The sequence below is a fragment of the Oncorhynchus mykiss genome, chromosome 2 (genome assembly GCF_057628025.1).
Source record: "Oncorhynchus mykiss isolate SJ-2025 chromosome 2, ASM5762802v1, whole genome shotgun sequence".
NCBI classification, from domain to species: Eukaryota; Metazoa; Chordata; class Actinopteri; order Salmoniformes; family Salmonidae; genus Oncorhynchus; species Oncorhynchus mykiss.
Genome location: NC_143023.1, coordinates 6386546 through 6414180, shown reverse-complemented (window position 1 = coordinate 6414180; position 27635 = coordinate 6386546). Strand labels below are relative to the sequence as shown.

Here is a 27635-nt window from a genome sequence, read left to right as displayed (position 1 = left end):
ATTACAATCGGGTCATTACCTCCCACTGCTTTGGTATTATTAGTGTATAGGATAGGACAGTGTATTATTAGTGTATAGGATAGGACAGTGTATTATTAGTGTATAGGATAGGACAGTGTATTATTAGTGTATAGGATAGGACAGTGTATTATTAGTGTATAGGATAGGACAGTGTATTATTAGTGTATAGGATAGGACAGTGTATTAGTGTATAGGATAGGACAGTGTATTATTAGTGTATATGATAGGACAGTGTATTATTAGTGTATAGGATAGGACAGTGTATTATTAGTCTATAGGATAGGACAGTGTATTAGTTTATTGATAGAACAGTGTATTATCAGTGTATAAGATAGGACAGTGTATTATTAGTCTATAGGATAGGACAGTGTAGTATTAGTGTATAGGATAGGACAGTGTATTAGTTTATTGATAGAACAGTGTATTATCAGTGTATAAGATAGGACAGTGTATTATTAGTCTATAGGATAGGACAGTGTATTAGTTTATTGATAGAACAGTGTATTAGTTTATAGGATAGGACAGTGTATTAGTTTATTGATAGAACAGTGTATTAGTTTATAGGATAGGACAGTGTATTCGTTTATTGATAGGACAGTGTATTATTAGTGTATAGGATAGGCCAGTGTATTAGTGTATATGATAGGACAGTGTATTATTAGTTTATAGGATAGGACAGTGTATTAGTTTATAGGATAGGCCAGTGTATTTAGTGGACCACCCCATTTACCATCAAGCTCCTTCTCTAGACCACCCCATTTAACATCAAGGTCCTTCTCTAGACCACCCCATTTAACATCAAGGTCCTTCTCTAGACCACCCCATTTAACATCAAGCTCCTTCTCTAGACCACCCCATTTAACATCAAGCTCCTTCTCTAGACCACCCCATTTACCATCAAGCTCCTTCTCTAGACCACCCCATTTACCATCAAGCTCCTTCTCTAGACCACCCCATTTAACATCAAGCTCCTTCTCTAGACCACCCCATTTAACATCAAGCTCCTTCTCTAGACCACCCCATTTAACATCAAGCTCCTTCTCTAGACCACCCCATTTAACATCAAGCTCCTTCTCTAGACCACCCCATTTAACATCAAGCTCCTTCTCTAGACCACCCAGAACACCACATTTACCATCGAGCTCCTTCTCTATGAGGTCCATCCTGCCTGCCACCTGGTTCTGAACATCTTCTATGTGAGTCAGGAGGTTCATCTGCCACTGGAGACAGTTCCTGGCATGTTCCACTGAGTCGGGTCCCCTCTCATTCAGACAGCCAGGCACAGCCAGCACTGAGTCTGGTCCCCTCTCATTCAGACAGCCAGGCATAGCCAGGGAGCCAGGCACAGCCAGGGCAGTTGTCTTCTGTTGACAACACACAGCATAAACTCAACCACAAAAATCAAATCAAAATTGATCAACACATTTTACAGTTAATTTTCTTTAAAGGAAAGCCGGTAGCCTAGTGGTTAGAGAGGAGAGACAGCAACCAGAGGGTTGCCAGTTCGAATCCCGGGTCTGACAGGAAAAATCTGTCCCGGAAGTGAGCTGGCAACTCGGAGGGGTTAAATGTATCAAACCCTAGATACCACAGCTTGCCGTTGTGCACTTAACTTCACGGGCACCCCCTGTTCCTACCTCTCCATGTAGTGTATTGTCTTTAGGAGAGGTTGGGATAAACAGTCCCCTGTTCCTACCTCTCCATGTAGTGTATTGTCTTTAGGAGAGGTTGAGATAAACAGTCCCCTGACCCATGTAGTGTATTGTCTTTAGGAGAGGTTGAGATGAACAGTCCCCTGATCCTACCTCTCCATGTAGTGTATTGTCTTTAGGAGAGGTTGGGATAAACAGTCCCCTGACCTACCTCTCCATGTAGTGTATTGTCTTTAGGAGAGGTTGAGATAAACAGTCCCCTGACCCATGTAGTGTATTGTCTTTAGGAGAGGTTGAGATGAACAGTCCCCTGATCCTACCTCTCCATGTAGTGTATTGTCTTTAGGAGAGGTTGGGATAAACAGTTCCCTGTTCCTACCTCTCCATGTAGTGTATTGTCTTTAGGAGAGGTTGGGATAAACAGTCCCCTGTTCCTACCTCTCCATGTAGTGTATTGTCTTTAGGAGAGGTTGGGATAAACAGTCCCCTGTTCCTACCTCTCCATGTAGTGTATTGTCTTTAGGAGAGGTTGGGATAAACAGTCCCCTGTTCCTACCTCTCCATGTAGTGTATTGTCTTTAGGAGAGGTTGGGATAAACAGTCCCCTGTTCCTACCTCTCCATGTAGTGTATTGTCTTTAGGAGAGGTTGGGATAAACAGTTCCCTGTTCCTACCTCTCCATGTAGTGTATTGTCTTTAGGAGAGGTTGAGATAAACAGTCCCCTGTTCCTACCTCTCCATGTAGTGTATTGTCTTTAGGAGAGGTTGGGATAAACAGTCCCCTGTTCCTACCTCTCCATGTAGTGTATTGTCTTTAGGAGAGGTTGAGATAAACAGTCCCCTGTTCCTACCTCTCCATGTAGTGTATTGTCTTTAGGAGAGGTTGGGATAAACAGTCCCCTGTTCCTACCTCTCCATGTAGTGTATTGTCTTTAGGAGAGGTTGGGATAAACAGTCCCCTGTTCCTACCTCTCCATGTAGTGTATTGTCTTTAGGAGAGGTTGGGATAAACAGTCCCCTGTTCCTACCTCTCCATGTAGTGTATTGTCTTTAGGAGAGGTTGAGATAAACAGTCCCCTGTTCCTACCTCTCCATGTAGTGTATTGTCTTTAGGAGAGGTTGGGATAAACAGTCCCCTGTTCCTTCCTCTCCATGTAGTGTATTGTCTTTAGGAGAGGTTGAGATAAACAGTCCCCTGTTCCTACCTCTCCATGTAGTGTATTGTCTTTAGGAGAGGTTGGGATAAACAGTTCCCTGTTCCTACCTCTCCATGTAGTGTATTGTCTTTAGGAGAGGTTGGGATAAACAGTCCCCTGTTCCTACCTCTCCATGTAGTGTATTGTCTTTAGGAGAGGTTGGGATAAACAGTCCCCTGTTCCTACCTCTCCATGTAGTGTATTGTCTTTAGGAGAGGTTGGGATAAACAGTCCCCTGTTCCTACCTCTCCATGTAGTGTATTGTCTTTAGGAGAGGTTGGGATAAACAGTCCCCTGTTCCTACCTCTCCATGTAGTGTATTGTCTTTAGGAGAGGTTGGGATAAACAGTTCCCTGTTCCTACCTCTCCATGTAGTGTATTGTCTTTAGGAGAGGTTGAGATAAACAGTCCCCTGTTCCTACCTCTCCATGTAGTGTATTGTCTTTAGGAGAGGTTGGGATAAACAGTCCCCTGTTCCTACCTCTCCATGTAGTGTATTGTCTTTAGGAGAGGTTGAGATAAACAGTCCCCTGTTCCTACCTCTCCATGTAGTGTATTGTCTTTAGGAGAGGTTGGGATAAACAGTCCCCTGTTCCTACCTCTCCATGTAGTGTATTGTCTTTAGGAGAGGTTGGGATAAACAGTCCCCTGTTCCTACCTCTCCATGTAGTGTATTGTCTTTAGGAGAGGTTGGGATAAACAGTCCCCTGTTCCTACCTCTCCATGTAGTGTATTGTCTTTAGGAGAGGTTGAGATAAACAGTCCCCTGTTCCTACCTCTCCATGTAGTGTATTGTCTTTAGGAGAGGTTGGGATAAACAGTCCCCTGTTCCTTCCTCTCCATGTAGTGTATTGTCTTTAGGAGAGGTTGAGATAAACAGTCCCCTGTTCCTACCTCTCCATGTAGTGTATTGTCTTTAGGAGAGGTTGAGATAAACAGTCCCCTGTTCCTACCTCTCCATGTAGTGTATTGTCTTTAGGAGAGGTTGGGATAAACAGTCCCCTGTTCCTTCCTCTCCATGTAGTGTATTGTCTTTAGGAGAGGTTGAGATAAACAGTCCCCTGTTCCTACCTCTCCATGTAGTGTATTGTCTTTAGGAGAGGTTGAGATAAACAGTCCCCTGATCCTACCTCTCCATGTAGTGTATTGTCTTTAGGAGAGGTTGGGATAAACAGTCCCCTGTTCCTACCTCTCCATGTAGTGTATTGTCTTTAGGAGAGGTTGGGATAAACAGTCCCCTGTTCCTACCTCTCCATGTAGTGTATTGTCTTTAGGAGAGGTTGAGATAAACAGTCCCCTGACCCATGTAGTGTATTGTCTTTAGGAGAGGTTGGGATAAACAGTCCCCTGTTCCTACCTCTCCATGTACTGTATTGTCTTTAGGAGAGGTTGGGATAAACAGTCCCCTGTTCCTACCTCTCCATGTAGTGTATTGTCTTTAGGAGAGGTTGAGATAAACAGTCCCCTGACCCATGTAGTGTATTGTCTTTAGGAGAGGTTGGGATAAACAGTCCCCTGATTCTACCTCTCCATGTAGTGTATTGTCTTCAGGAGAGGTTGGGATAAACAGTCCCCTGTTCCTACCTCTCCATGTAGTGTATTGTCTTTAGGAGAGGTTGGGATAAACAGTCCCCTGTTCCTACCTCTCCATGTAGTGTATTGTCTTTAGGAGAGGTTGGGATAAACAGTCCCCTGTTCCTACCTCTCCATGTAGTGTATTGTCTTTAGGAGAGGTTGGGATAAACAGTCCCCTGTTCCTACCTCTCCATGTAGTGTATTGTCTTTAGGAGAGGTTGGGATAAACAGTCCCCTGTTCCTACCTCTCCATGTAGTGTATTGTCTTTAGGAGAGGTTGGGATAAACAGTCCCCTGTTCCTACCTCTCCATGTAGTGTATTGTCTTTAGGAGAGGTTGGGATAAACAGTCCCCTGTTCCTACCTCTCCATGTAGTGTATTGTCTTTAGGAGAGGTTGAGATAAACAGTCCCCTGTTCCTACCTCTCCATGTAGTGTATTGTCTTTAGGAGAGATTGGGATAAACAGTCCCCTGTTCCTACCTCTCCATGTAGTGTATTGTCTTTAGGAGAGGTTGAGATAAACAGTCCCCTGACCCATGTAGTGTATTGTCTTTAGGAGAGGTTGGGATAAACAGTCCCCTGTTCCTACCTCTCCATGTAGTGTATTGTCTTTAGGAGAGGTTGGGATAAACAGTCCCCTGTTCCTACCTCTCCATGTAGTGTATTGTCTTTAGGAGAGGTTGAGATAAACAGTTCCCTGATCCTACCTCTCCATGTAGTGTATTGTCTTTAGGAGAGGTTGAGATAAACAGTCCCCTGTTCCTACCTCTCCATGTAGTGTATTGTCTTTAGGAGAGGTTGGGATAAACAGTCCCCTGTTCCTACCTCTCCATGTAGTGTATTGTCTTTAGGAGAGGTTGGGATAAACAGTCCCCTGTTCCTACCTCTCCATGTAGTGTATTGTCTTTAGGAGAGGTTGGGATAAACAGTCCCCTGTTCCTACCTCTCCATGTAGTGTATTGTCTTTAGGAGAGGTTGAGATAAACAGTCCCCTGTTCCTACCTCTCCATGTAGTGTATTGTCTTTAGGAGAGGTTGAGATAAACAGTCCCCTGTTCCTACCTCTCCATGTAGTGTATTGTCTTTAGGAGAGATTGGGATAAACAGTCCCCTGTTCCTACCTCTCCATGTAGTGTATTGTCTTTAGGAGAGGTTGAGATAAACAGTCCCCTGTTCCTACCTCTCCATGTAGTGTATTGTCTTTAGGAGAGGTTGAGATAAACAGTCCCCTGTTCCTACCTCTCCATGTAGTGTATTGTCTTTAGGAGAGGTTGGGATAAACAGTCCCCTGTTCCTACCTCTCCATGTAGTGTATTGTCTTTAGGAGAGGTTGAGATAAACAGTCCCCTGACCCATGTAGTGTATTGTCTTTAGGAGAGGTTGAGATAAACAGTTCCCTGATCCTACCTCTCCATGTAGTGTATTGTCTTTAGGAGAGGTTGAGATAAACAGTCCCCTGTTCCTACCTCTCCATGTAGTGTATTGTCTTTAGGAGAGGTTGGGATAAACAGTCCCCTGTTCCTACCTCTCCATGTAGTGTATTGTCTTTAGGAGAGGTTGGGATAAACAGTCCCCTGTTCCTACCTCTCCATGTAGTGTATTGTCTTTAGGAGAGGTTGGGATAAACAGTCCCCTGTTCCTACCTCTCCATGTAGTGTATTGTCTTTAGGAGAGGTTGAGATAAACAGTCCCCTGTTCCTACCTCTCCATGTAGTGTATTGTCTTTAGGAGAGGTTGAGATAAACAGTCCCCTGTTCCTACCTCTCCATGTAGTGTATTGTCTTTAGGAGAGATTGGGATAAACAGTCCCCTGTTCCTACCTCTCCATGTAGTGTATTGTCTTTAGGAGAGGTTGAGATAAACAGTCCCCTGTTCCTACCTCTCCATGTAGTGTATTGTCTTTAGGAGAGGTTGAGATAAACAGTCCCCTGTTCCTACCTCTCCATGTAGTGTATTGTCTTTAGGAGAGGTTGGGATAAACAGTCCCCTGTTCCTACCTCTCCATGTAGTGTATTGTCTTTAGGAGAGGTTGAGATAAACAGTCCCCTGACCCATGTAGTGTATTGTCTTTAGGAGAGGTTGGGATAAACAGTCCCCTGTTCCTACCTCTCCATGTAGTGTATTGTCTTTAGGAGAGGTTGGGATAAACAGTCCCCTGTTCCTACCTCTCCATGTAGTGTATTGTCTTTAGGAGAGGTTGAGATAAACAGTTCCCTGATCCTACCTCTCCATGTAGTGTATTGTCTTTAGGAGAGGTTGGGATAAACAGTCCCCTGTTCCTACCTCTCCATGTAGTGTATTGTCTTTAGGAGAGGTTGGGATAAACAGTCCCCTGTTCCTACCTCTCCATGTAGTGTATTGTCTTTAGGAGAGGTTGGGATAAACAGTCCCCTGTTCCTACCTCTCCATGTAGTGTATTGTCTTTAGGAGAGGTTGAGATAAACAGTCCCCTGTTCCTACCTCTCCATGTAGTGTATTGTCTTTAGGAGAGGTTGGGATAAACAGTCCCCTGTTCCTACCTCTCCATGTAGTGTATTGTCTTTAGGAGAGGTTGGGATAAACAGTCCCCTGTTCCTACCTCTCCATGTAGTGTATTGTCTTTAGGAGAGGTTGAGATAAACAGTCCCCTGTTCCTACCTCTCCATGTAGTGTATTGTCTTTAGGAGAGGTTGGGATAAACAGTCCCCTGTTCCTACCTCTCCATGTAGTGTATTGTCTTTAGGAGAGGTTGAGATAAACAGTTCCCTGTTCCTACCTCTCCATGTAGTGTATTGTCTTTAGGAGAGGTTGAGATAAACAGTCCCCTGTTCCTACCTCTCCATGTAGTGTATTGTCTTTAGGAGAGGTTGGGATAAACAGTCCCCTGTTCCTACCTCTCCATGTAGTGTATTGTCTTTAGGAGAGGTTGGGATAAACAGTCCCCTGTTCCTACCTCTCCATGTAGTGTATTGTCTTTAGGAGAGGTTGGGATAAACAGTCCCCTGTTCCTACCTCTCCATGTAGTGTATTGTCTTTAGGAGAGGTTGAGATAAACAGTCCCCTGTTCCTACCTCTCCATGTAGTGTATTGTCTTTAGGAGAGGTTGAGATAAACAGTCCCCTGTTCCTACCTCTCCATGTAGTGTATTGTCTTTAGGAGAGGTTGAGATAAACAGTCCCCTGTTCCTACCTCTCCATGTAGTGTATTGTCTTTAGGAGAGGTTGAGATAAACAGTCCCCTGTTCCTACCTCTCCATGTAGTGTATTGTCTTTAGGAGAGGTTGGGATAAACAGTCCCCTGTTCCTACCTCTCCATGTAGTGTATTGTCTTTAGGAGAGGTTGGGATAAACAGTCCCCTGTTCCTACCTCTCCATGTAGTGTATTGTCTTTAGGAGAGGTTGGGATGAAGTTACATCCCAGTTGGACCTGATGTACAACTGATGAATAAAGTGATCGTCTTAAAAACAAACAAGAGACAATGAACATCAACAACACCTTTCTTACTTCCTGTTCCTTGGCTGTGAAGTGGGTGGAGTGGGAGGCGGGGTTAGTATTAGCCACCACCCCTCCTCCCTCCTGGCTGTTGGAGCCGTGGGGGTCTGTAGAGGGCCAGTGTTCCAGCTGTCCGGGGCTGGGGGGTTTCTGGTAGCTGTAGAGCAGAGAAGAGTGATTACAAAGACAATCAATAAAATACATTATGAACACACTGTAAACTAGTGACGGGCACCAATATGGCTAATTCAACACAACATGGATAATGATTGATTCCATACCAGTGGCCATCGCTACTAAAATCAGGTATTAATCAGCTGAACGTGTACCTGTGCTCGCTGGTGATGTAAGTGTCTGTCTTGGAGGAGTTGTGGTTGTTCAGAGAGTTGTCGGTCAAGTGGATGCAGTCAGGGAGACCGCCCATGGGCTGGTCCTCGTCAGAGTTCACCCATGACCGAGCCCAGAAGTGCAAGTTGGGATTGTGTTTGTTCCTATAGGTGGACAAGGAAGTACTGGTTCATTTTGACTCCAAATGATCATGGATCCGTTTCAAATAGCACCCTATTCCCTTTTTATAGTGCACTAGATTTGACCAGAACCCTATGGCACCCTATTCCCTTTATAGTGCACTAGATTTGACCAGAGCCCTATGGCACCCTATTCCCTTTATAGTACACTAGATTTGACCAGAGCCCTATTCCCTTTATAGTGCACTAGATTTGACCAGAGCCCTATGGCACCCTATTCCCTTTATAGTGCACTAGATTTGACCAGAACCCTATGGCACCCTATTCCCTTTTTATAGTGCACTAGATTTGACCAGAACCCTATGGCACCCTTTTCTCTTTATAGTGCACTAGATTTGACCAGAGCCCTATGGCACCCTATTCCCTTTATAGTGCACTAGATTTGACCAGAGCCCTATGGCACCCTTTTCTCTTTATAGTGCACTAGATTTGACCAGAGCCCTATTCCCATTATAGTGCACTAGATTTGACCAGAACCCTATGGCACCCTATTCTCTTTTTAATGCACTAGATTTGACCAGAGCCCTATGGCACCCTATTCTCTTTTTAATGCACTAGATTTGACCAGAGTCCTATGGCACCCTATTCCCTTTATAGTGCACTAGATTTGACCAGAACCCTAAGGCACCCTATTCCCTTTATAGTACACTAGATTTGACCAGAACCCTATGGCACCCCTTTCTCTTTATAGTGCACTAGATTTGACCAGAGCCCTATTCCCATTATAGTGCACTAGATTTGACCAGAACCCTATGGTACCCTATTCTCTTTTTAATGCACTAGATTTGACCAGAGCCCTATGGCACCCTATTCCCTTTATAGTGCACTAGATTTGACCAGAGCCCTATGGCACCCTATTCCCTTTATAGTGCACTAGATTTGACCAGAGCCCTATGGCACCCTATTCCCTTTATAGTGCACTAGATTTGACCAGAGCCCTATGGCACCCTATTCCCTTTATAGTGCACTAGATTTGACCAGAGCCCTATGGCACCCTATTCCCTTTATAGTGCACTAGATTTGACCAGAGCCCTATGACACCCTATTCTCTTTTTAATGCACTAGATTTGACCAGAGCCCTATGGCACCCTATTCCCTTTATAGTGCACTAGATTTGACCAGAGCCCTATGGCACCCTATTCCCTTTATAGTGCACTAGATTTGACCAGAACCCTATGGCACCCTATTCTCTTTTTAATGCACTAGATTTGACCAGAACCCTATGGCACCCTATTCTCTTTATAGTGCACTATATTTGACCAGAGCCCTATGGCACCCTATTCCCTTTATAGTGCACTAGATTTGACCAGAGCCCTATGGCACCCTATTCCCTTTATAGTGCACTAGATTTGACCAGAGCCCTATGGCACCCTATTCTCTTTATAGTGCACTAGATTTGACCAGAGTCCTATGGCACCCTATTCTCTTTATAGTGCACTAGATTTGACCAGAGCCCTATGGCACCCTATTCTCTTTATAGTGCACTAGATTTGACCAGAGTCCTATGGCACCCTATTCTCTTTATAGTGCACTAGATTTGACCAGAGCCCTATGGCACCCTATTCCCTTTATAGTGCACTAGATTTGACCAGAGTCCTATGGCACCCTATTCTCTTTATAGTGCACTAGATTTGACCAGAGTCCTATGGCACCCTATTCTCTTTATAGTGCACTAGATTTGACCAGAGCCCTATGGCACCCTATTCCCTTTATAGTGCACTAGATTTGACCAGAGCCCTATGGCACCCTATTCCCTTTATAGTGCACTAGATTTGACCAGAGCCCTATGGCACCCTATTCTCTTTATAGTGCACTAGATTTGACCAGAGTCCTATGGCACCCTATTCTCTTTATAGTGCACTAGATTTGACCAGAGCCCTATGGCACCCTATTCTCTTTTTAATGCACTAGATTTGACCAGAGCCCTATGGCACCCTATTCCCATTATAGTGCACTAGATTTGACCAGAAACCTATGGCACCCTATTCTCTTTATAGTGCACTAGATTTGACCAGAGCCCTATGGCACCCTATTCCCTTTATAGTGCACTAGATTTGACCAGAGTCCTATGGCACCCTATTCTCTTTATAGTGCACTAGATTTGACCAGAGTCCTATGGCACCCTATTCTCTTTATAGTGCACTAGATTTGACCAGAGCCCTATGGCACCCTATTCCCTTTATAGTGCACTAGATTTGACCAGAACCCTATGGCACCCTTTTCTCTTTATAGTGCACTAGATTTGACCAGAGCCCAGTAGTACAGACAATGAGTTCCACAGTTCTCTTCAGTGTGATGAAAACGTTGCCCTACGTGTTGACAGGGGACCTACTGTAGTATGTCCATCTTCAGCTGTAGTCCGTGAAGGACGTTGTTGACACTGAACACGTCTGCTAACAGCTGATGGGTGGACACGCTGGTCTTACAGTTCTGCTCAGAGTAGTTCTCAGAGAGGAAGGACAAGCCGTACATCTGACCCTTGTTCAACCAGTCTTTGTCATGGAGATATTTGGCACTCCACCTTTGACCTAAACAACCAAAACAAATGGCCATGTCAGGAAAACAACCAACATGTTGATGATGATGATGATGATAATAATAATAATAACAATAATAACAATAACAATAATAATAATAATAATAACAATAATAACAATAACCATAATAATAATAACAATAATAATAATAATAATAATAATGTAGGAATATCTTGGTCTTGTTTGTAAATTGTATAGGGTAGGTAGAAGTTGCCTAGCCTGAGTGCCAGTGTTGTTTGTAAATTGTATAGGGTAGGTAGAAGTTGCCTAGCCTGAGTGCCAGTCTTGTTTGTAAATTGTATAGGGTAGGTAGAAGTTGCCTAGCCTGAGTGCCAGTCTGTTTGTGTTATCATTCCAACTCTTTGTCACTCATGGTCATGTTTGGCTTGACAATGACATCAACGGAGCTGTCAAGAGCACAAACAGATCTGAGACCAGGCGAGAGAAGGAGACAACAGTTCTGGGACCAGGCTAAAAGTTGCCTCTAACCACCGACACAGAGTGAGATAATCTTTCATCCCCCTAATGGTTTAGGTTGGAGAATAATCTGATCCTAGATCTGTGGTTAGGGGAGTGTAGGGTATGATGTTACCTGGAGGGTCTCTGCAGATGTAACATATGTACTGGTCTGGGATGCTATCCTCCAGAAGCCCCATACACACACTGTGCTGCCAGCACATACACTCCTCACACTGAAACACAGAGAGAGACTGAATGTGTGTGTGTTTAGGTGGAAACAAATACTATCTGAACCCAGGTCTGAAACATGTATAATACATTGTATTTATTTATTTAACTAGGCAAGTCAGTTAGGAACAAATTCTCATTTACAAATGACAGCCTAGCCCGTCCAAACCCGGACGAGCGCCGCCCTATGGGACTCCCAATCATGGCCGGTTGTGATACAGCCTGGATTCCAACCAGGGTGTCTGTAGTGACGCCTCTAGCACTGCAATGTAGAGCCTTAGACCACTGCGCCACTCAGGAGGCCCATATTAGAGGCCTGAAGGGAAGGCCCTGGCGGAGCTTGTGGCAGACTTGTACTTTGTACATGCATTTGTTGTAAACTGCCCAGTTAACTGATACTAAAGAGTGATTCATTTAATATTAACTTCAGGTGTCCTTGGTGTTGAATTTACACAATTTAAGTGACTGGAATGTTCCAACCCCACCTCAGGCAGAACCAACCCCACCTCAGACAGAACCAACCCCACCTCAGGCAGAACCAACCCCACCTCAGGCAGAACCAACCCCACCTCAGGCAGAACCAACCCCACCTCAGGCAGAACCAACCCCACCTCAGGCAGAACCAACCCCACCTCAGGCAGAACCAACCCCACCTCAGGCAGAACCAACCCCACCTCAGGCAGAACCAACCCCACCTCAGACAGAACCACCCCACCTCAGACAGAACCACCCCACCTCAGGCAGAACCACCCCACCTCAGGCAGAACCACCCCACCTCAGGCAGAACCACCCCACCTCAGGCAGAACCACCCCACCTCAGACAGAACACTAGTCTGAGGGCTCCAGTCAGCCCAGTACCTGAATCATGAATCCATTCTCCTCGTCCATCTCACAGATACAGCGGACGATCTCCTGGGTCCCATCCTCATCCTCCTCCTGGAAGTCCTCCATGTTTAGAGAGTCAAAGTCCTGGTCGGAGGGTTCAAAACAAACCCCCTTAGTCACATCTATACATTTCCTAAGCTATAACACACAATCTATTACATAGAGGAGGATCCTAAAGGACCATGGAGTCCAGTCTGCTTCCTGTTTTCTATGTTTCCAGAAACAAATGGTAGTATGGTGACAACCCTACCTGGTTGTACTCATCTCCACTAAACAGCAGGCTCTCTGTGGTCGAGTCCTCCAGGAACTCTATGTCTGACAGGTCTGGAGAGGGAGAGAGGGGGGAGAGATAGGGAGAGAGAGAGAGGGAGGGAGAGAAAGGGGGAAGTGGGAGAGAGAGAGAGAGAGGGGGAGGGAAAGAGAGGGAGAGAAAGGGGGGAGGGGGAAAGAGGGAGAGAGGGGAGGGGGAGATAGGGAGAGAGGGGGAGGTAGGGAGAGAGGGGAGGGAGAGATAGGGAGAGGGGGAGGTAGGGAGAGAAGGGAGGGAGAGATAGGGAGAGGGGGAGGTAGGGAGAGAGGGGGGAGATATATGTGAGTTGATCAATTTGAACAGCACATTCATGTAAAGATGAAATGTGATTGGTTGATATACATATGTATTTATACGCCTTCATTTCATAGAAAAGATGCCCTGTCAGGCGATTCCCACTCACTCTCTCCGGTCAGGTCCACAGAGAGGATGGCGCGGGGGTACTGGTAATGTTTGGTGGTGGAGCAGGAGGAAGAGGAGGAGCGGTGAAGAGCAGACGTCGTAGATCGCTCCAGGAAGGACAGGGACATGTCATCGTAGTCAGAATAACCTGCCGGTGAGAAAACACAGACTGTGTTTTTATGATGTATTGACGATGTGCTACTCCTAACGTCTGTTTATCTTTCACTTCTGTATTTATTGGTGTTGTGTGTATTGGCTGGGGCAATTAAACTCCCCCTTGGAGGATTGATTAAGTACTATCTTATGTCTCGTCTTAAATATATATATGTTTACAATAAGCTATACAAATGGACTGGTCATTCGCTGACAACATACTACACACAGCAGCAGGAGCCCTTGGAGAAACATTAAGATGCAACACCTGAACTAAACGTACAGTGCTGCTTGGATTTCCTCTTCCTCTTCTTCTTCTTCTTCTGTTTCATCTTGAAGTGTTCCTTCTCTTTCCTGTCCCTCCGCTCTTTGTCCTTCTTTTTTCCTAAAAAACAAAACATCTATTTAAATCACCAACTGATTTGCTCAGAACAACGGAGGAATGTTATTTATTACAACTGCTAAGAAGAGAAGTAAGAACACAATCTCACCGATCACCTGGGATTTCTCCTCCAGTTTCACCTTCTTCTCATTCTTTATTAACCCTGTAGAAGGAGTCATGTAATTCAATCACAGATCTCTGCAGCGAACTGGGTTGATTTAAATGTGCGACCCAAACGGCACCCTATTCCCTATATAGTGCACTACTTTAGATTGTTTATTTTCCCCTCTGTCGTATTTCATGTGTTTTTCTTCTCATCTATATCACTACCTCATGGTGTGTTGTTGGGAAAGAGCTGGCCAGTGAAGCATGTCACTGGGCTGTTATACACCTGCTGCATCCTGCCCTGCCACTAACCTGGCTCCAGACCTCACAGCCCCTCAGGAAGGCCCACTGCCCTGCCACTAACCTGGCTCCAGGCCTCACAGCCCCTCAGGAAGGCCCACTGCCCTGCCACTAACCTGGCTCCAGGCCTCACAGCCCCTCAGGAAGGCCCACTGCCCTGCCACTAACCTGGCTCCAGACCTCACAGCCCCTCAGGAAGGCCCACTACCCTGCCACTAACCTGGCTCCAGACCTTACAGCCCCTCAGGAAGGCCCACTGCCCTGCCACTAACCTGGCTCCAGACCTCACAGCCCCACTGCCCTGCCACTAACCTGGCTCCAGACCTCACAGCCCCACTGCCCTGCCACTAACCTGGCTCCAGACCTTACAGCCCCTCAGGAAGGCCCACTGCCCTGCCACTAACCTGGCTCCAGGCCTCACAGCCCCTCAGGAAGGCCCACTGCCCTGCCACTAACCTGGCTCCAGACCTCACAGCCCTTCAGGAAGGCCCACTACCCTGCCACTAACCTGGCTCCAGACCTCACAGCCCCTCAGGAAGGCCCACTACCCTGCCACTAACCTGGCTCCAGACCTTACAGCCCCTCAGGAAGGCCCACTACCCTGCCACTAACCTGGCTCCAGGCCTCACAGCCCCTCAGGAAGGCCCACTGCCCTGCCACTAACCTGGCTCCAGACCTCACAGCCCCTCAGGAAGGCTCACTACCCTGCCACTAACCTGGCTCCAGACCTCACAGCCCCTCAGGAAGGCCCACTACCCTGCCACTAACCTGGCTCCAGACCTCACAGCCCCACTGCCCTGCCACTAACCTGCCTCCAGGCCTCACAGCCCCACTACTCTGCCACTAACCTGGCTCCAGGCCTCACAGCCCCTCAGGAAGGCCCACTACTCTGCCACTAACCTGGCTCCAGGCCTCACAGCCCCTCAGGAAGGCCCACTACCCTGCCACTAACCTGGCTCCAGGCCTCACAGCCCCTCAGGAAGGCCCACTACCCTGCCACTAACCTGGCTCCAGACCTCACAGCCCCTCAGGAAGGCCCACTACCCTGCCACTAACCTGGCTCCAGGCCTCACAGCCCCTCAGGAAGGCCCACTACCCTGCCACTAACCTGGCTCCAGACCTCACAGCCCCTCAGGAAGGCCCACTGCCCTGCCACTAACCTGGCTCCAGACCTCACAGCCCCTCAGGAAGGCCCACTGCCCTGCCACTAACCTGGCTCCAGACCTCACAGCCCCTCAGGAAGGCCCACTACCCTGCCACTAACCTGGCTCCAGACCTCACAGCCCCTCAGGAAGGCCCACAACCCTGCCACTAACCTGGCTCCAGACCTCACAGCCCCTCAGGAAGGCCCACTACCCTGCCACTAACCTGGCTCCAGACCTTACAGCCCCTCAGGAAGGCCCACTACCCTGCCACTAACCTGGCTCCAGGTGCTTGTCCTTATCGATCACCTTCCTCAGAATCTTGTCGTGGAGGGACTCGAAGCTCTTCTCCTGAGGTGGCGGAGGGAGAGACAGCTCTGTGCTGTCAGAGCTCATAGAGGCAGAGGAGCGCTTCTTCCTGTTCAATCTGGGAGGTTTCAGACAGCTCCCCAGTCCAGTACAGTCCAGTTGGAACATATGGCCCGGAGGGTACAGTGCTGGAGGACAGAGGAGACAGTATAAAACATATGGCCCTGAGGGGACAGAGGAGACAGTATAAAACATATGGCCCTGAGGGGACAGAGGAGACAGTATAAAACATATGGCCCAGAGGGGACAGAGGAGACAGTATAAAACATATGGCCCAGAGGAGACAGTATAAAACATATGGCCCGGGGGGGACAGAGGAGACAGTATAAAACATATGGCCCAGAGGAGACAGTATAAAACATATGGCCCTGAGGGGACAGAGGAGACAGTATAAAACATATGGCCCTGAGGGGACAGAGGAGACAGTATAAAACATATGGCCCAGAGGAGACAGTATAAAACATATGGCCCGGGGGGGACAGAGGAGACAGTATAAAACATATGGCCCAGAGGAGACAGTATAAAACATATGGCCCTGAGGGGACAGAGGAGACAGTATAAAACATATGGGGACAGAGGAGACAGAGGAGACAGTATAAAACATATAAAACATATGGCCCTGAGGGGACAGAGGAGACAGTATAAAACATATGGCCCTGAGGGGACAGAGGAGACAGTATAAAACATATGGCCCAGAGGAGACAGAATAAAACATATGGCCCTGAGGGGACAGAGGAGACAGTATAAAACATATGGCCCTGAGGGGACAGAGGAGACAGTATAAAACATATGGCCCTGAGGGGACAGAGGAGACAGTATAAAACATATGGCCCTGAGGGGACAGAGGAGACAGTATAAAACATATAAAACATATGGCCCTGAGGGGACAGAGGAGACAGTATAAAACATATGGCCCTGAGGGGACAGAGGAGACAGTATAAAACATATGGCCCTGAGGGGACAGAGGAGACAGTATAAAGCATATGGCCCTGAGGGGACAGAGGAGACAGTATAAAACATATGGCCCTGAGGGGACAGCGCTGAGGGACAGAGGGGGGTGAGAGAGAGTATAAGGCTGGGCTCTGAACAAAAGTAGTGCCCTATAGGAAATAGGGTGCCATTTGGGATATAACCTAAAACTATTTTGTAAATTTGTGTATTCAAGTTACATACAACTGTTTTCTCAAATGAATGAAATGTAAATCCATACACGATGAGGTGGAGACAGTCCTGCGTCTCTTTGTGTTGTCAGGGACCTCCAGCAGGGTGGTGGTGGTGGGCATGGAGGCTGAGGTGGCCCGGGTACGACCAGCCCTGTCTGGGGAGCCTGGCAGCTCAGAGTCCTGGAGGTCCTTGTCAGCGTTGTGGTAATACTTGAGGTGGTAGTCCAGCAGCTTGGCTTTGCGGAAGGCCTTGGAGCACCCAGGGATCTTACACTTGTAGAGGTCCAGGTCGTTGGGAGACGTTGGGTCATCACACCACTTGGTGTTCATGACTGAGAGAGAGAGAGAGGACACAGAAGAGAGAGAGTGAGACAGGTGACACACAGAGGAGAGAGAGAGGTGACAGAGAGGAGAGAGAGAGGAGAGAAAGAGAGAGAGGTGACACAGAGGAGAGAAAGAGAGAGAGGTGACACAGAGGAGAGAGAGAGTGAGAGGTGACACACAGGAGAGAGAGAGAGAGAGAGGTGACACAGAGGAGAGAGAGAGTGAGAGGTGACACACAGGAGAGAGAGTGAGAGGTGACACACAGGAGAGAGAGAGAGAGAGAGGTGACACACAGGAGAGAGAGAGAGTGGGAGGGAATGTTTTTCTGGATGATCAAGTCTCCCAGTCCAGAACATGACACCCTTTTTGTTCAAGCTGGGCTGAAGAGCGTTTGACTATGCTTCCATTCTATCGGACAGAGAGGACTTGGTACAGATCGGCTTCTTACCGGAACATGAATAATAATTGCAGTAAGCCTTGAAGGAAATGAAAAGTAATGGTTGAAAGTAATTCAATCAAAGTAAAATGATCTGGAATAAACTCGAGGAGAAAACCTACTTGGCTCCCTGGTGTGTTTGTTTAGTTTAGAGGTCCTGGTAATACTTCTCCTCCCAGCAGCTACAAATCAAACAGAAACACAGATGGATTAGGACATTATCTAACGTATATTATCCTGTACAATGTCTGACCCTAACGGCACCCTACTCCCCTAGAAAGTACACTACTTTAGCGCACTTTGTAGGGAATAGAGGGCCATTTGAGATGCTGCAGTTGAGAATAAATAACTCCCCCAGTCAAGAATTACCTGCAGCTAAGGGTGGGAATTTGTCTGCCACTGCCGTATGATTGGCTGATGATGGCCCGTCAGTCAGCTGGTCTCTGTGTGTGATTGGTGGATGAGATGGTGTGAGGATGGAGACAGCAGATGAAGGTGTAGGTGGTATGTCAACACAGTAGTTGTGGAGGGTCGATGACTCTGCCTTCTCCACAGAGTTTGTCATTTGATCTAAAGGAGGACAATTACACACAGAATAGATTCAGGGTTGAATAAATAGACATGTTTTCCTGGTTGTTCATGTTTTTTTTCTTCTTGGTCAGGGTTGTATTCATTAGTGCACACTGTAGCAAAACATTTTGTCACGCAAAATTAAAAACAAGAGTTTGTTTTTTGACAAGTTCAGGTAGTTCCCTCTCTGTTTCGGCCCATTCGGTTCCTAGTTAATATGACCCAGTTCACGTCAGGAAGAACTCTTGTCCCTCGAGGCTGCACTCACCCTCTGGAGAGGAGGGGTCTTTGTGAGATGTGTTGTGCTCCCTCCCATGGGGTGAGAGGTCAGGGCACTGGGTGGTGGCGGGGTGAGAGGTCACGCTGGGGTCAGAGTTTATATCAGGGCTGACGGTGGCCAGGCGCTGGGAGCGTCTCCTCCTCTGGCTCTGTTCTGAGGTCCTGGGAGAGCCTGGAGGAACCGTCTCACCATGCCCTGTTGGAGAGGAAGCACAGCCACGTCACTTAACAAACAAACAAATGACCCACTAAGAATCATCATGGAAAATAGTTTTGTGCTGACAGTGATCGCAGCCCGAGCTCCCCAAGTCTTACTGCTGTTGGGTTCTGAGAATATGAAGTATACTAATTCATGTCACTGAGGGAGAGAGCTTAATGTATAACGTTTACATTATGTCAGGATATGTTATTGTTAGCCATCAGGCATCCTATGGGTGGGATCCTCTGGGATGAGAAGAGACACAGTCTGGTACCAATCACCATGTCAGCCTTGAGTTGGGGGAGGAGTGAGCACTTTGGGGTAGCGGTCAGGTCAGATGAAGTGAGGAAGAACAGATATCACTAAGGTTCTGTCTAGCAACAGAGATGCATTGGCTGTTTAAAGGTGTAGGAGGAGACTCAGCCCAGGAGAGAGGGTTAAATATCAGTGCTTGTGTGAACAACGTCTTTGACTAATGCAGCTGTGTTGATCCTCTGAGAAAAATAAACTTGGTTTAAGCTTTCAGAGTCTGTGGAGTTTTTACTGGGAGAATTAGAACCTAAACACTTCTGAGGCAATTAGTTCGTTTTCCCCCCCAAAAAAATCTTCCAAAAACGGTATACATAAAGTTCATATTTGTAACACCACTTGTGTCTAAGACTATACAGTACTTTGAGTTAGTTAGTGGAAGTACTTTTCCCACTATGATCCTGTCCCTCAGCAGACAGACCTGAGGTAGCCGTGTCTGGGCAGCTGTGTCTGGGGGAGGGACTCAGCATGGACTCTGGGGCTGACATGGTGTCCTCCCCAGCAGACAGAGTCGTGATGGAGCACGGCGGCCTGGACGCTCTCTGCTTCTGGCTGCTGTTAACCATGACAAACGGGTTCTTCATTATTTAACAAATTATTATACAAATAGCAACAAAAATATGAATTACAAGTACAACTTACAATTACATTATTAATGACAAATTATTACCTGATTACACTACACTATAAATATAACAATAAAGCACAGATTCCTAGGGCATTGAAAGCCAATAGTTATCTTGTCAAACGCTACCTGTTGGACTCCCCAGAGTGGTGCTTCAGACGCCTGTTCCGACACTTGGCTGGAGAGCCCGTCACAGAGGACCCAGTCTGTCTCTGGGTCTGCCCCTGTAAGGAATCATGGTCTGCTGTTCTTGGTACCTTCTGGAAGAATACAGAGAGGAATAAACAGTGGGATTGCTGTCATGAATTGACTCTTGGGTTAAGTCCCAAATGGGATCCTATTCCGTATTTAGTGCACTACTTTTGTTATGGGCTCTGGTCCAAAGCAGTGCACTATATAGGGAATAGGATGCCATTGGGGACACAATCTTAGCAAAACAAATTCTATGGCGCAAAGTCTGTCTTTGAAGTTATTTTATGTATGTATGTATGTATGTATGTATGTGTGTATATATATATATAAATATATCTATCTATATCTGCACTACAGTGAGTGACTAGCTGGTACCTGTTGTTGGGACATTATCTACACTACAGTGAGTGACTAGCTGGTACCTGTTGTTGGGACATTATCTACACTACAGTGAGTGACTAGCCGGTACCTGTTGTTGGGACATTATCTACACTACAGTGAGTGACTAGCCGGTACCTGTTGTTGGGACATTATCTACACTACAGTGAGTGACTAGCTGGTACCTGTTGTTGGGACATTATCTACACTACAGTGAGTGACTAGCTGGTACCTGTTGTTGGGACGTCACTGGGACTTCTGTCCGCTCCTTCTTACAGTCAGCATCATCTTCATGGGATTCTGAAGGCAGAGGGAGAAGAATATAACAGGTCCATTAACAGGTTGGAACGCCACACACAATGGCTGTCCCAAATGGCACCCTATATCCTCTATAGTGTACTACCTTTGGCCCAGTCCCTGGTCAAAAGTAGTGCCCTATAAAGGGACTATGGTGCCATTTGGGAGACACATTGTACATGTGTTGGCTAACTAAGGAGGGCCCTGTGGTGAAATATGACCTGTGGTTTTACAGGCCTAGACCCTCCAGGGTGAAACATGACCTGTGGTTTTACAGGCCTAGACCCTCCAGGGTGAAACATGACCTGTGGTTTTACAGGCCTGGATCCTCCAGGGTGAAACATGACCTGTGGTTTTACAGGCCTGGATCCTCCAGGGTGAAACATGACCTGTGGTTTTACAGGCCTGGATCCTCCAGGGTGAAACATGACCTGTGGTTTTACAGGCCTGGATCCTCCAGGGTGAAACATGACCTGTGGTTTTACAGGCCTGGACCCTCCAGGGTGAAATATGACCTGTGGCTTTACAGGCCTGGATCCTCCAGGGTGAAACATGACCTGTGGTTTTACAGGCCTGGACCCTCCAGGGTGAAATGTGACCTGTGGTTTTACAGGTCTGGATCCTCCAGGGTGAAACATGACCTGTGGTTTTACAGGTCTGGATCCTCCAGGGTGAAACATGACCTGTGGCTTTACAGGCCTGGACCCTCCAGGGTGAAATGTGACCTGTGGTTTTACAGGCCTGGACCCTCTGAGTTGAATAACATGCTATCTTGTCCATTTCTCCTTCTCTTAGATCTCATGTCTTGCTGCTCTGAGGAGAGCTTGGTTTCTTCCTCATCATCACCACGGCGTCTTAGTTATCATTGGAGAGGTTGAGAGTAAAGAATCATAACATCTAAATGATACCACTACTCCATATGACTGCTGTATGATACTAGCTACATGACAACAGTAACATCTAAATGATACCACTACTCCATATGACTGCTGTATGATACTAGCTACATGACAACAGTAACATCTAAATGATACCACTACTCCATATGACTAGTGTATGATACTAACATACAGTACTAGCTGCATGAGAACAGACAGAGAAATTATCATTCATTTTTAAAGGGCCTGCTAATTTTAAACCCATCTGTGTCCCAAATCGCACCCTATTCCCAATACAGTGCACTACTTTTGACCAGGGACCATAAGGCTCTGGTCAAAAGTAGTGCACTACATAGGGAACAGGGTGCCATTTGGGAAATACCCACAGTGTGCATGTATCTGTTGGGGTGAGGGAAGGAGAGGACTCAAGTTACCCAGTTTGTCAGAGTCGGACTGATCCTGCAACTCTTCATCCAGCTCTTCTTGACCGTCCTCATCGTCAGACTTCCCTCCGTGAGGGTCGTCCCTGTCCTTGTTGCTGTTGGCACTGGTACGAGGCGTACTGCTTCCTTTGCTCTTGGCTGCAGCCGAGGCAGCTTTCACCAGGGCTATCCAGTCCTGTTGGGAGGAGAGACACTTGTTTATCCTCCTTCACTTTTTTTCCTATTTTGTTTTGTTGTGCTTTGTCCTTGTTGTTGTTGTTTGAAAAGCTCTTTAAATCCAGTGTATCCATATGTTGTTATTAAACGTAGTATTAGAGACTGGTGGTTAGATAAATGCATCTATTCTATAGGCTGCTGCTGTAAGTTCGTTAGGGTGCGTTCCAAATGGAACCCTATTACCTATTTAGGAAATAAATCAAAATGGTATTTGTCACATACGCGTGTTTAGCAGATGTTATCGCGGTTCGTAGTGAAACGCTTGTGTTTCTAGCTCCAACAATGCAGTAATAGGTAATGTCTAACAAAATACACAATCTAAAGTAAAAGGACTGGAATTAAAAAATATATAAACATTTGGACGAGCAACGTCAGAGCGGCAAATACTAAGATACAGTAGAATAGGATAGAATACAGTATATAGATATGAGAGGAGTCATGCATAGACTAATATACAGTAGAATAGGATAGAATACAGTATATAGATATGAGAGGAGTCATGCATAGACTAAGATACAGTAGAATAGGATAGAATACAGTATATAGATGAGAGGAGTCATGCATAGACTAAGATACAGTAGAATAGGATAGAATACAGTATATAGATATGAGAGGAGTCATGCATAGACTAAGATACAGTAGAATAGGATAGAATACAGTATATAGATATGAGAGGAGTCATGCATAGACTAAGATACAGTAGAATAGGATAGAATTCAGTATATAGATATGAGAGGAGTCATGCATAGACTAAGATACAGTAGAATAGGATAGAATTCAGTATATAGATATGCGAGGAGTAATGCAAAACATGTAAACGTTATTAAAATGGACTAGTTCCAATTATTAAAGTGACCAGTGATTCCAAGTCTATGTATATAGGGCAACAGCCTCTAATTAGGGTGCCATTTGGGACTCTGATGTAGTGTGTGGAGAAGTAACAGGGTTAACCGTGACTAATAGTAAGCCTCAATAGTAAAGAAATCAATATATTTAGCCTAAAGGGACTTGTGTTTGAACTATTAGCTACTACTATCCAAGTGTACCGCTCTACATTAAAAGTAAAACAATTCTAAGTAAAATAAATGAAATCTTAATTAAGTAGTAAATAAGATTAGACTCTGGTCTCCTTGAGAGTGTCTGCTGGTTGGAACAAGGGAGATGCCAGCAAGTCTATCCTGCCAAGACTGTGGGAATCAGCCTTCGCATTAAATCCAGCAATTCCCTGTTGCCCTTTACCTTCTGAAAAAGAAGGAGAAGTGAAATAGAAAATTATGGTATCCTACACTGTCTACAACAGACTTTCAGGAATTTTAACTTGCCTTCTATTAATCAGTATATCTATAACCGCCAGACCCCTAGCGATAACCGCCAGACCTAATCGCCAGACCCCTAGCTACAACGCCAGACCCCTAGCTACAACGCCAGACCCCTAGCTACAACGCCAGACCCTTAGCTATAACGCCAGACCCTTAGCTATAACGCCAGACCCTTAGCTATAACGCCAGACCCTTAGCTATAACGCCAGACCCTTAGCTATAATTGGTTTTGTTCTTAACGGACTTGCCTTGTTAAATAAAGGTTAAATTTACATATATTTTTTTAAATATGCTCATGCTGATTCCAGAAGTGATTGTATGTGTATGTGACCAGCTCACCTGTCCTTTTGCATCATGGGGCATAGATTTGATATGATTTTTTTTCACACAGCGAATAACTCCATCATAAAACTGCACCGTGTAGATACCTAGAATTTAACAAAGACACTTCAGTTGGGACGGACACAATTGCAAGTCATTCTGTTATGTGTATTGGCCATATGGCTACTGCTTCAGAAATAGTTAGTGATAAATACCCTCTTTGTTTACAGATTCAATCTTTGCAGGATAGTAGCGACAATCTGTCCATCGAGCAAGCACCTCTTCACCATCTCTCAATTCCTGTAAAACAAGTCAAGCCAAACAAACCTCCATTACTCTAAATATGTATTTAACAAACACGTGCCATGAGAGACAAAAGTTTGAAATTATACTGAACAAAAATATAAGCGCAACATGTAAAGTGTTGGTTCCATGCTTCATGAACTGAAATAAAATATCCTTGGAATTTGAGAGTTTGGGGGGGGGCGGTGCTTAGGAGTATTTCTGTCTGTAATAAAGTCCTTTTGTGGGATAAACTAATTCTGATTGGCTGGGCCTGGCTCCCAAGTGAGTTGGCCTTTCTTTCTATGAACTGTAACTCCGTAAAATCTTTGAAATTGTTGCATGTTACATTTATATTTCTGTCCAGTATAGATACTGTAGAAGCACTAAATGTTGTTGTCTGATTCAGGATGTAAGGAAGAAAGTGTAGCTTGAATATTAAAAGGCCCAGTGCTGTAAAAATATGTGATTTCTTGTGTTAAATGCATTCCCACACTGACGTTAAAATAATACTTTGAAATTCTGAAAAAGCCATTTTAGTGTAAGAGCTGTTTGAAAAGGCCACCTGAAATTTCAGCCTTTTTTGGTGGGATGGAGTTTTGGCCTGCCTGGTGACATCAACAGGCTGTAAATGAATTAATAGACCAATAAGAAAGAGAGTTCCAAACCTCTCTGGCCTGCCTGGTGACACCAACAGGCTGTAAATGAATTAATAGACCAATAAGAAAGAGAGTTCCAAACCTCTCTGGCCTGCCTGGTGACATCAACAGGCTGTAAATGAATTAATAGACCAATAAGAAAGAGAGTTCCAAACCTCTCTGGCCTGCCTGGTGACACCAACAGGCTGTAAATGAATTAATAGACCAATAAGAAAGAGAGTTCCAAACCTCTCTGGCCTGCCTGGTGACACCAACAGGCTGTAAATGAATTAATAGACCAATAAGAAAGAGAGTTCCAAACCTCTCTGGCCTGCCTGGTGACATCAACAGGCTGTAAATGAATTAATAGACCAATAAGAAAGAGAGTTCCAAACCTCTCTGGCCTGCCTGGTGACACCAACAGGCTGTAAATGAATTAATAGACCAATAAGAAAGAGAGTTCCAAACCTCTCTGGCCTGCCTGGTGACATCAACAGGCTGTAAATGAATTAATAGACCAATAAGAAAGAGAGTTCCAAACCTCTCTGGCCTGCCTGGTGACACCAACAGGCTGTAAATGAATTAATAGACCAATAAGAAAGAGAGTTCCAAACCTCTCTGCCAATGAGAGCTAGTTTTAAGTTTTCCCCTCCCCATTCAGACCACTCCCAGACAGTCCTAGCAAAACGTTTACTTGAGAAATTGATCTTTGCTAAGAAGCTATTTTTGGATCATTTAAATTGAAAACACAGTAAGGTACTAAATGATTTAATATTGAGATAAAAATGGTTGCATTGGAACTTTAAGGCAAAGGGAAAAGTTTGTAACACAAAAAGCTCAAAGATAAATGTTACAAACATACGACAGGAACACAAAGACCAAAAGCTTGAATGATGCAGAATGAGCCCCTTTAGACCACAGAATAGCACTGCAGTATGGAAATGCCTAAACTCTGATATAGCTATGTCAGATTCAGTTATGCCTCAACAAAAATGATCTGATGGTTTTGACCAAAGCTGTGTTATGTGAAGAATCGAAACAGTGAGTGAAACAAGGAGTTAATAATTCAGCCAAATCACTGCAAAATGAGACACAGGGAATGTATGTATACTTGTCTCGGCTGCGGTAACTCTGTTTGGTCCTCTGTGCTCGCTGTACATCCAGGAAGCTCATCAAGGCGAGATGCTGACATCTCGCTGAGTCTCTCCTGGTAGAAATATTTATAAGATATAAGGCATAAACAATTTGTTATTTATTTTAAAACGATAGTTCACTCAGAATCGATATGTTACTACTATCCATCTATCACTCATCCGATTGATTGCACACTCTCAACCATCTACAACAAAACTCCTCATGAGGCAAACTGTCTCTAGCCCAGAGAAAGCTGTTTTGAGTACTTGGCATGCCATATGAGTTTCATCAAATCCATCCATACATTGCAAGCCACAATACATGGGGGAGTCTGACGCTCCCATTTCATATTTTCTCAATTCCTCACATCATCATATCTTCTCAAATAGAGAAGAAGGCCTGAGGGGAGGGACCTTGGACCTTCTCCTCCAATACGGTTGAGAATGCAGGAAATAGGAAATAGGATGCGAGGAATCGTGGAGAGACAAATTGAGAAGTAGCCTGTGGCTGGACAAAAACACCTACAGTCACCTCCCCCTCCTCTTCCTTCAGTCCCTCTTTACGGAGTGTTGGCCTTTCAAGAGGTCGCAGCCGAGTGCTGTCCCAGGCGATCCACTCGTCATATCGATGGCTCCAACGATCAAAGTGGACAAGCATCTTCCCCTCATCGAAATCGATGTCCTCAATGCGTGACGAGTACCTAGAAGGTTGTATAAGAAAGAAGACAATAACAAAATGTCTACTATGTATCTGTCATTATGCACATGATTACATAAAGGAACTTGACTGTTACATACCATTTTTGTAGATAGTCTTGAGCTTCAATTCTAGCACCGACTTCAAAAGTGATCCCTGGACGATTAGGTGTCTTCCTGCTCATCTTCACAACGTCTATGTTTCAAGACTGATGATCTGTCTGTCTGTGGCAGCTGAAAACAAAACAAAGGTAATGGATAGACCATGTTAAGCAGCCATCTTTCTCTTAAATGTAAACCACACATACGAGACCCTCTGCAAAGATTAACTATCTGTTTAATTGGCACCATATGGGAAGGTGATTAGCTAGCTAGCTATATGGCTTATTAAGTAACAGAATTAACAATATTGTCTTGTTGAACTAGCTAGCTAGCATGATAGTTTGCTCACATAGGTCAGCAGTATTCCAGTTGAGTCATAAAGCAAAAACGTTATTCGAATAGATAGCTGACTAGCTAGCGAACATCCTCTCTAGTAAACCAACTGTCTTTCAAACAAGCTGTTCAGACATGCCACTAGCCAAAATAGATCCAGACCCTACGCTTGTTTACAGCTGCTTTGGGGTCAGACAGGATTCCTGGCTCAAAAAATGTATCTCAATCGTGGGATGAGAAATGTCTTGTACTCAAAATTCTACCATTATAAACAACTGTTATACAGAAAAGACTACTCGTTTTTCCATAAAAGTTCCCCTTTCGTCCTCACGATAGGTAGCAGAAGCCACAGCAGCAATTCCACAATGGCAGATGTGGTTACTATTAAAAGTCAGTGAGTCGTTCAACCTTCTCGGTTTATCATTTGGAATAATGGGACAATTCAGAGTACAATGCATTTCTCATCCCTGGATTGAGGTACGTTTTCCCGAGCCATATCTTGTGCAGGCTCCGCAGTGTCTTAATCTAAACAAGAAGCCTGTCCGAACCCAGTGCAACTATAAACAAGTGCAGGGTCGATTATCTATTCTGACTAAAATGACACCGCCACCATACTCACTCAACTGGCACATTCTAGTCATTAAAACATCATGGCACAATCATTCATGACAGTACTCGTTTGTTAATTAATCAACTCGTATGTTGAGATGACCAGCAAACGTCACCACATATTTTCATATTATTCGTTAACTAGCTAGCGATCTTAATTTACGTAGTAGGATAGTTAG

The 27635-nt window shown here is 45.3% G+C and overlaps 1 protein-coding gene across 37 annotated transcripts in view; it reads right to left on the bottom strand.

Annotated features, from left to right (window-relative positions):
- Positions 1 to 27635, bottom strand: part of LOC110520805 (PHD finger protein 20-like protein 1) — a 30383-nt gene that overhangs the window by 1986 nt on the left and 762 nt on the right. Inside the window, exons 2-26 of one of the 37 annotated variants that reach the window (XM_090186359.1) lie at positions 26515 to 26646; positions 26243 to 26417; positions 25695 to 25790; positions 24511 to 24570; positions 23879 to 23963; positions 23682 to 23770; positions 21799 to 21982; positions 20422 to 20489; positions 19749 to 19879; positions 19416 to 19549; positions 18476 to 18682; positions 18007 to 18207; positions 17760 to 17819; positions 16925 to 17209; positions 15624 to 15842; positions 13908 to 13961; positions 13685 to 13801; positions 13265 to 13411; positions 12802 to 12875; positions 12525 to 12635; positions 11572 to 11671; positions 10775 to 10970; positions 8245 to 8406; positions 7919 to 8072; positions 1157 to 1385 (exon numbers count right to left, since the gene is read on the bottom strand). In XM_090186359.1, the coding sequence (XP_090042485.1) occupies positions 1157 to 1385; positions 7919 to 8072; positions 8245 to 8406; positions 10775 to 10970; positions 11572 to 11671; positions 12525 to 12635; positions 12802 to 12875; positions 13265 to 13411; positions 13685 to 13801; positions 13908 to 13961; positions 15624 to 15842; positions 16925 to 17209; positions 17760 to 17819; positions 18007 to 18207; positions 18476 to 18682; positions 19416 to 19549; positions 19749 to 19879; positions 20422 to 20489; positions 21799 to 21982; positions 23682 to 23770; positions 23879 to 23963; positions 24511 to 24570; positions 25695 to 25790; positions 26243 to 26417; positions 26515 to 26597 (3421 nt within the window). In that variant the 5' untranslated portion in view covers positions 26598 to 26646. The remainder of the gene's footprint in view (positions 1 to 1156; positions 1386 to 7918; positions 8073 to 8244; positions 8407 to 10774; positions 10971 to 11571; positions 11672 to 12524; positions 12636 to 12801; positions 12876 to 13264; positions 13412 to 13684; positions 13802 to 13907; positions 13962 to 15623; positions 15843 to 16924; positions 17210 to 17759; positions 17820 to 18006; positions 18208 to 18475; positions 18683 to 19415; positions 19550 to 19748; positions 19880 to 20421; positions 20490 to 21798; positions 21983 to 23681; positions 23771 to 23878; positions 23964 to 24510; positions 24571 to 25694; positions 25791 to 26242; positions 26418 to 26514; positions 26647 to 27635) is intronic. The other 36 variants (XM_090186369.1, XM_090186382.1, XM_090186385.1 and 33 more) reach the window with 36 other exon arrangements.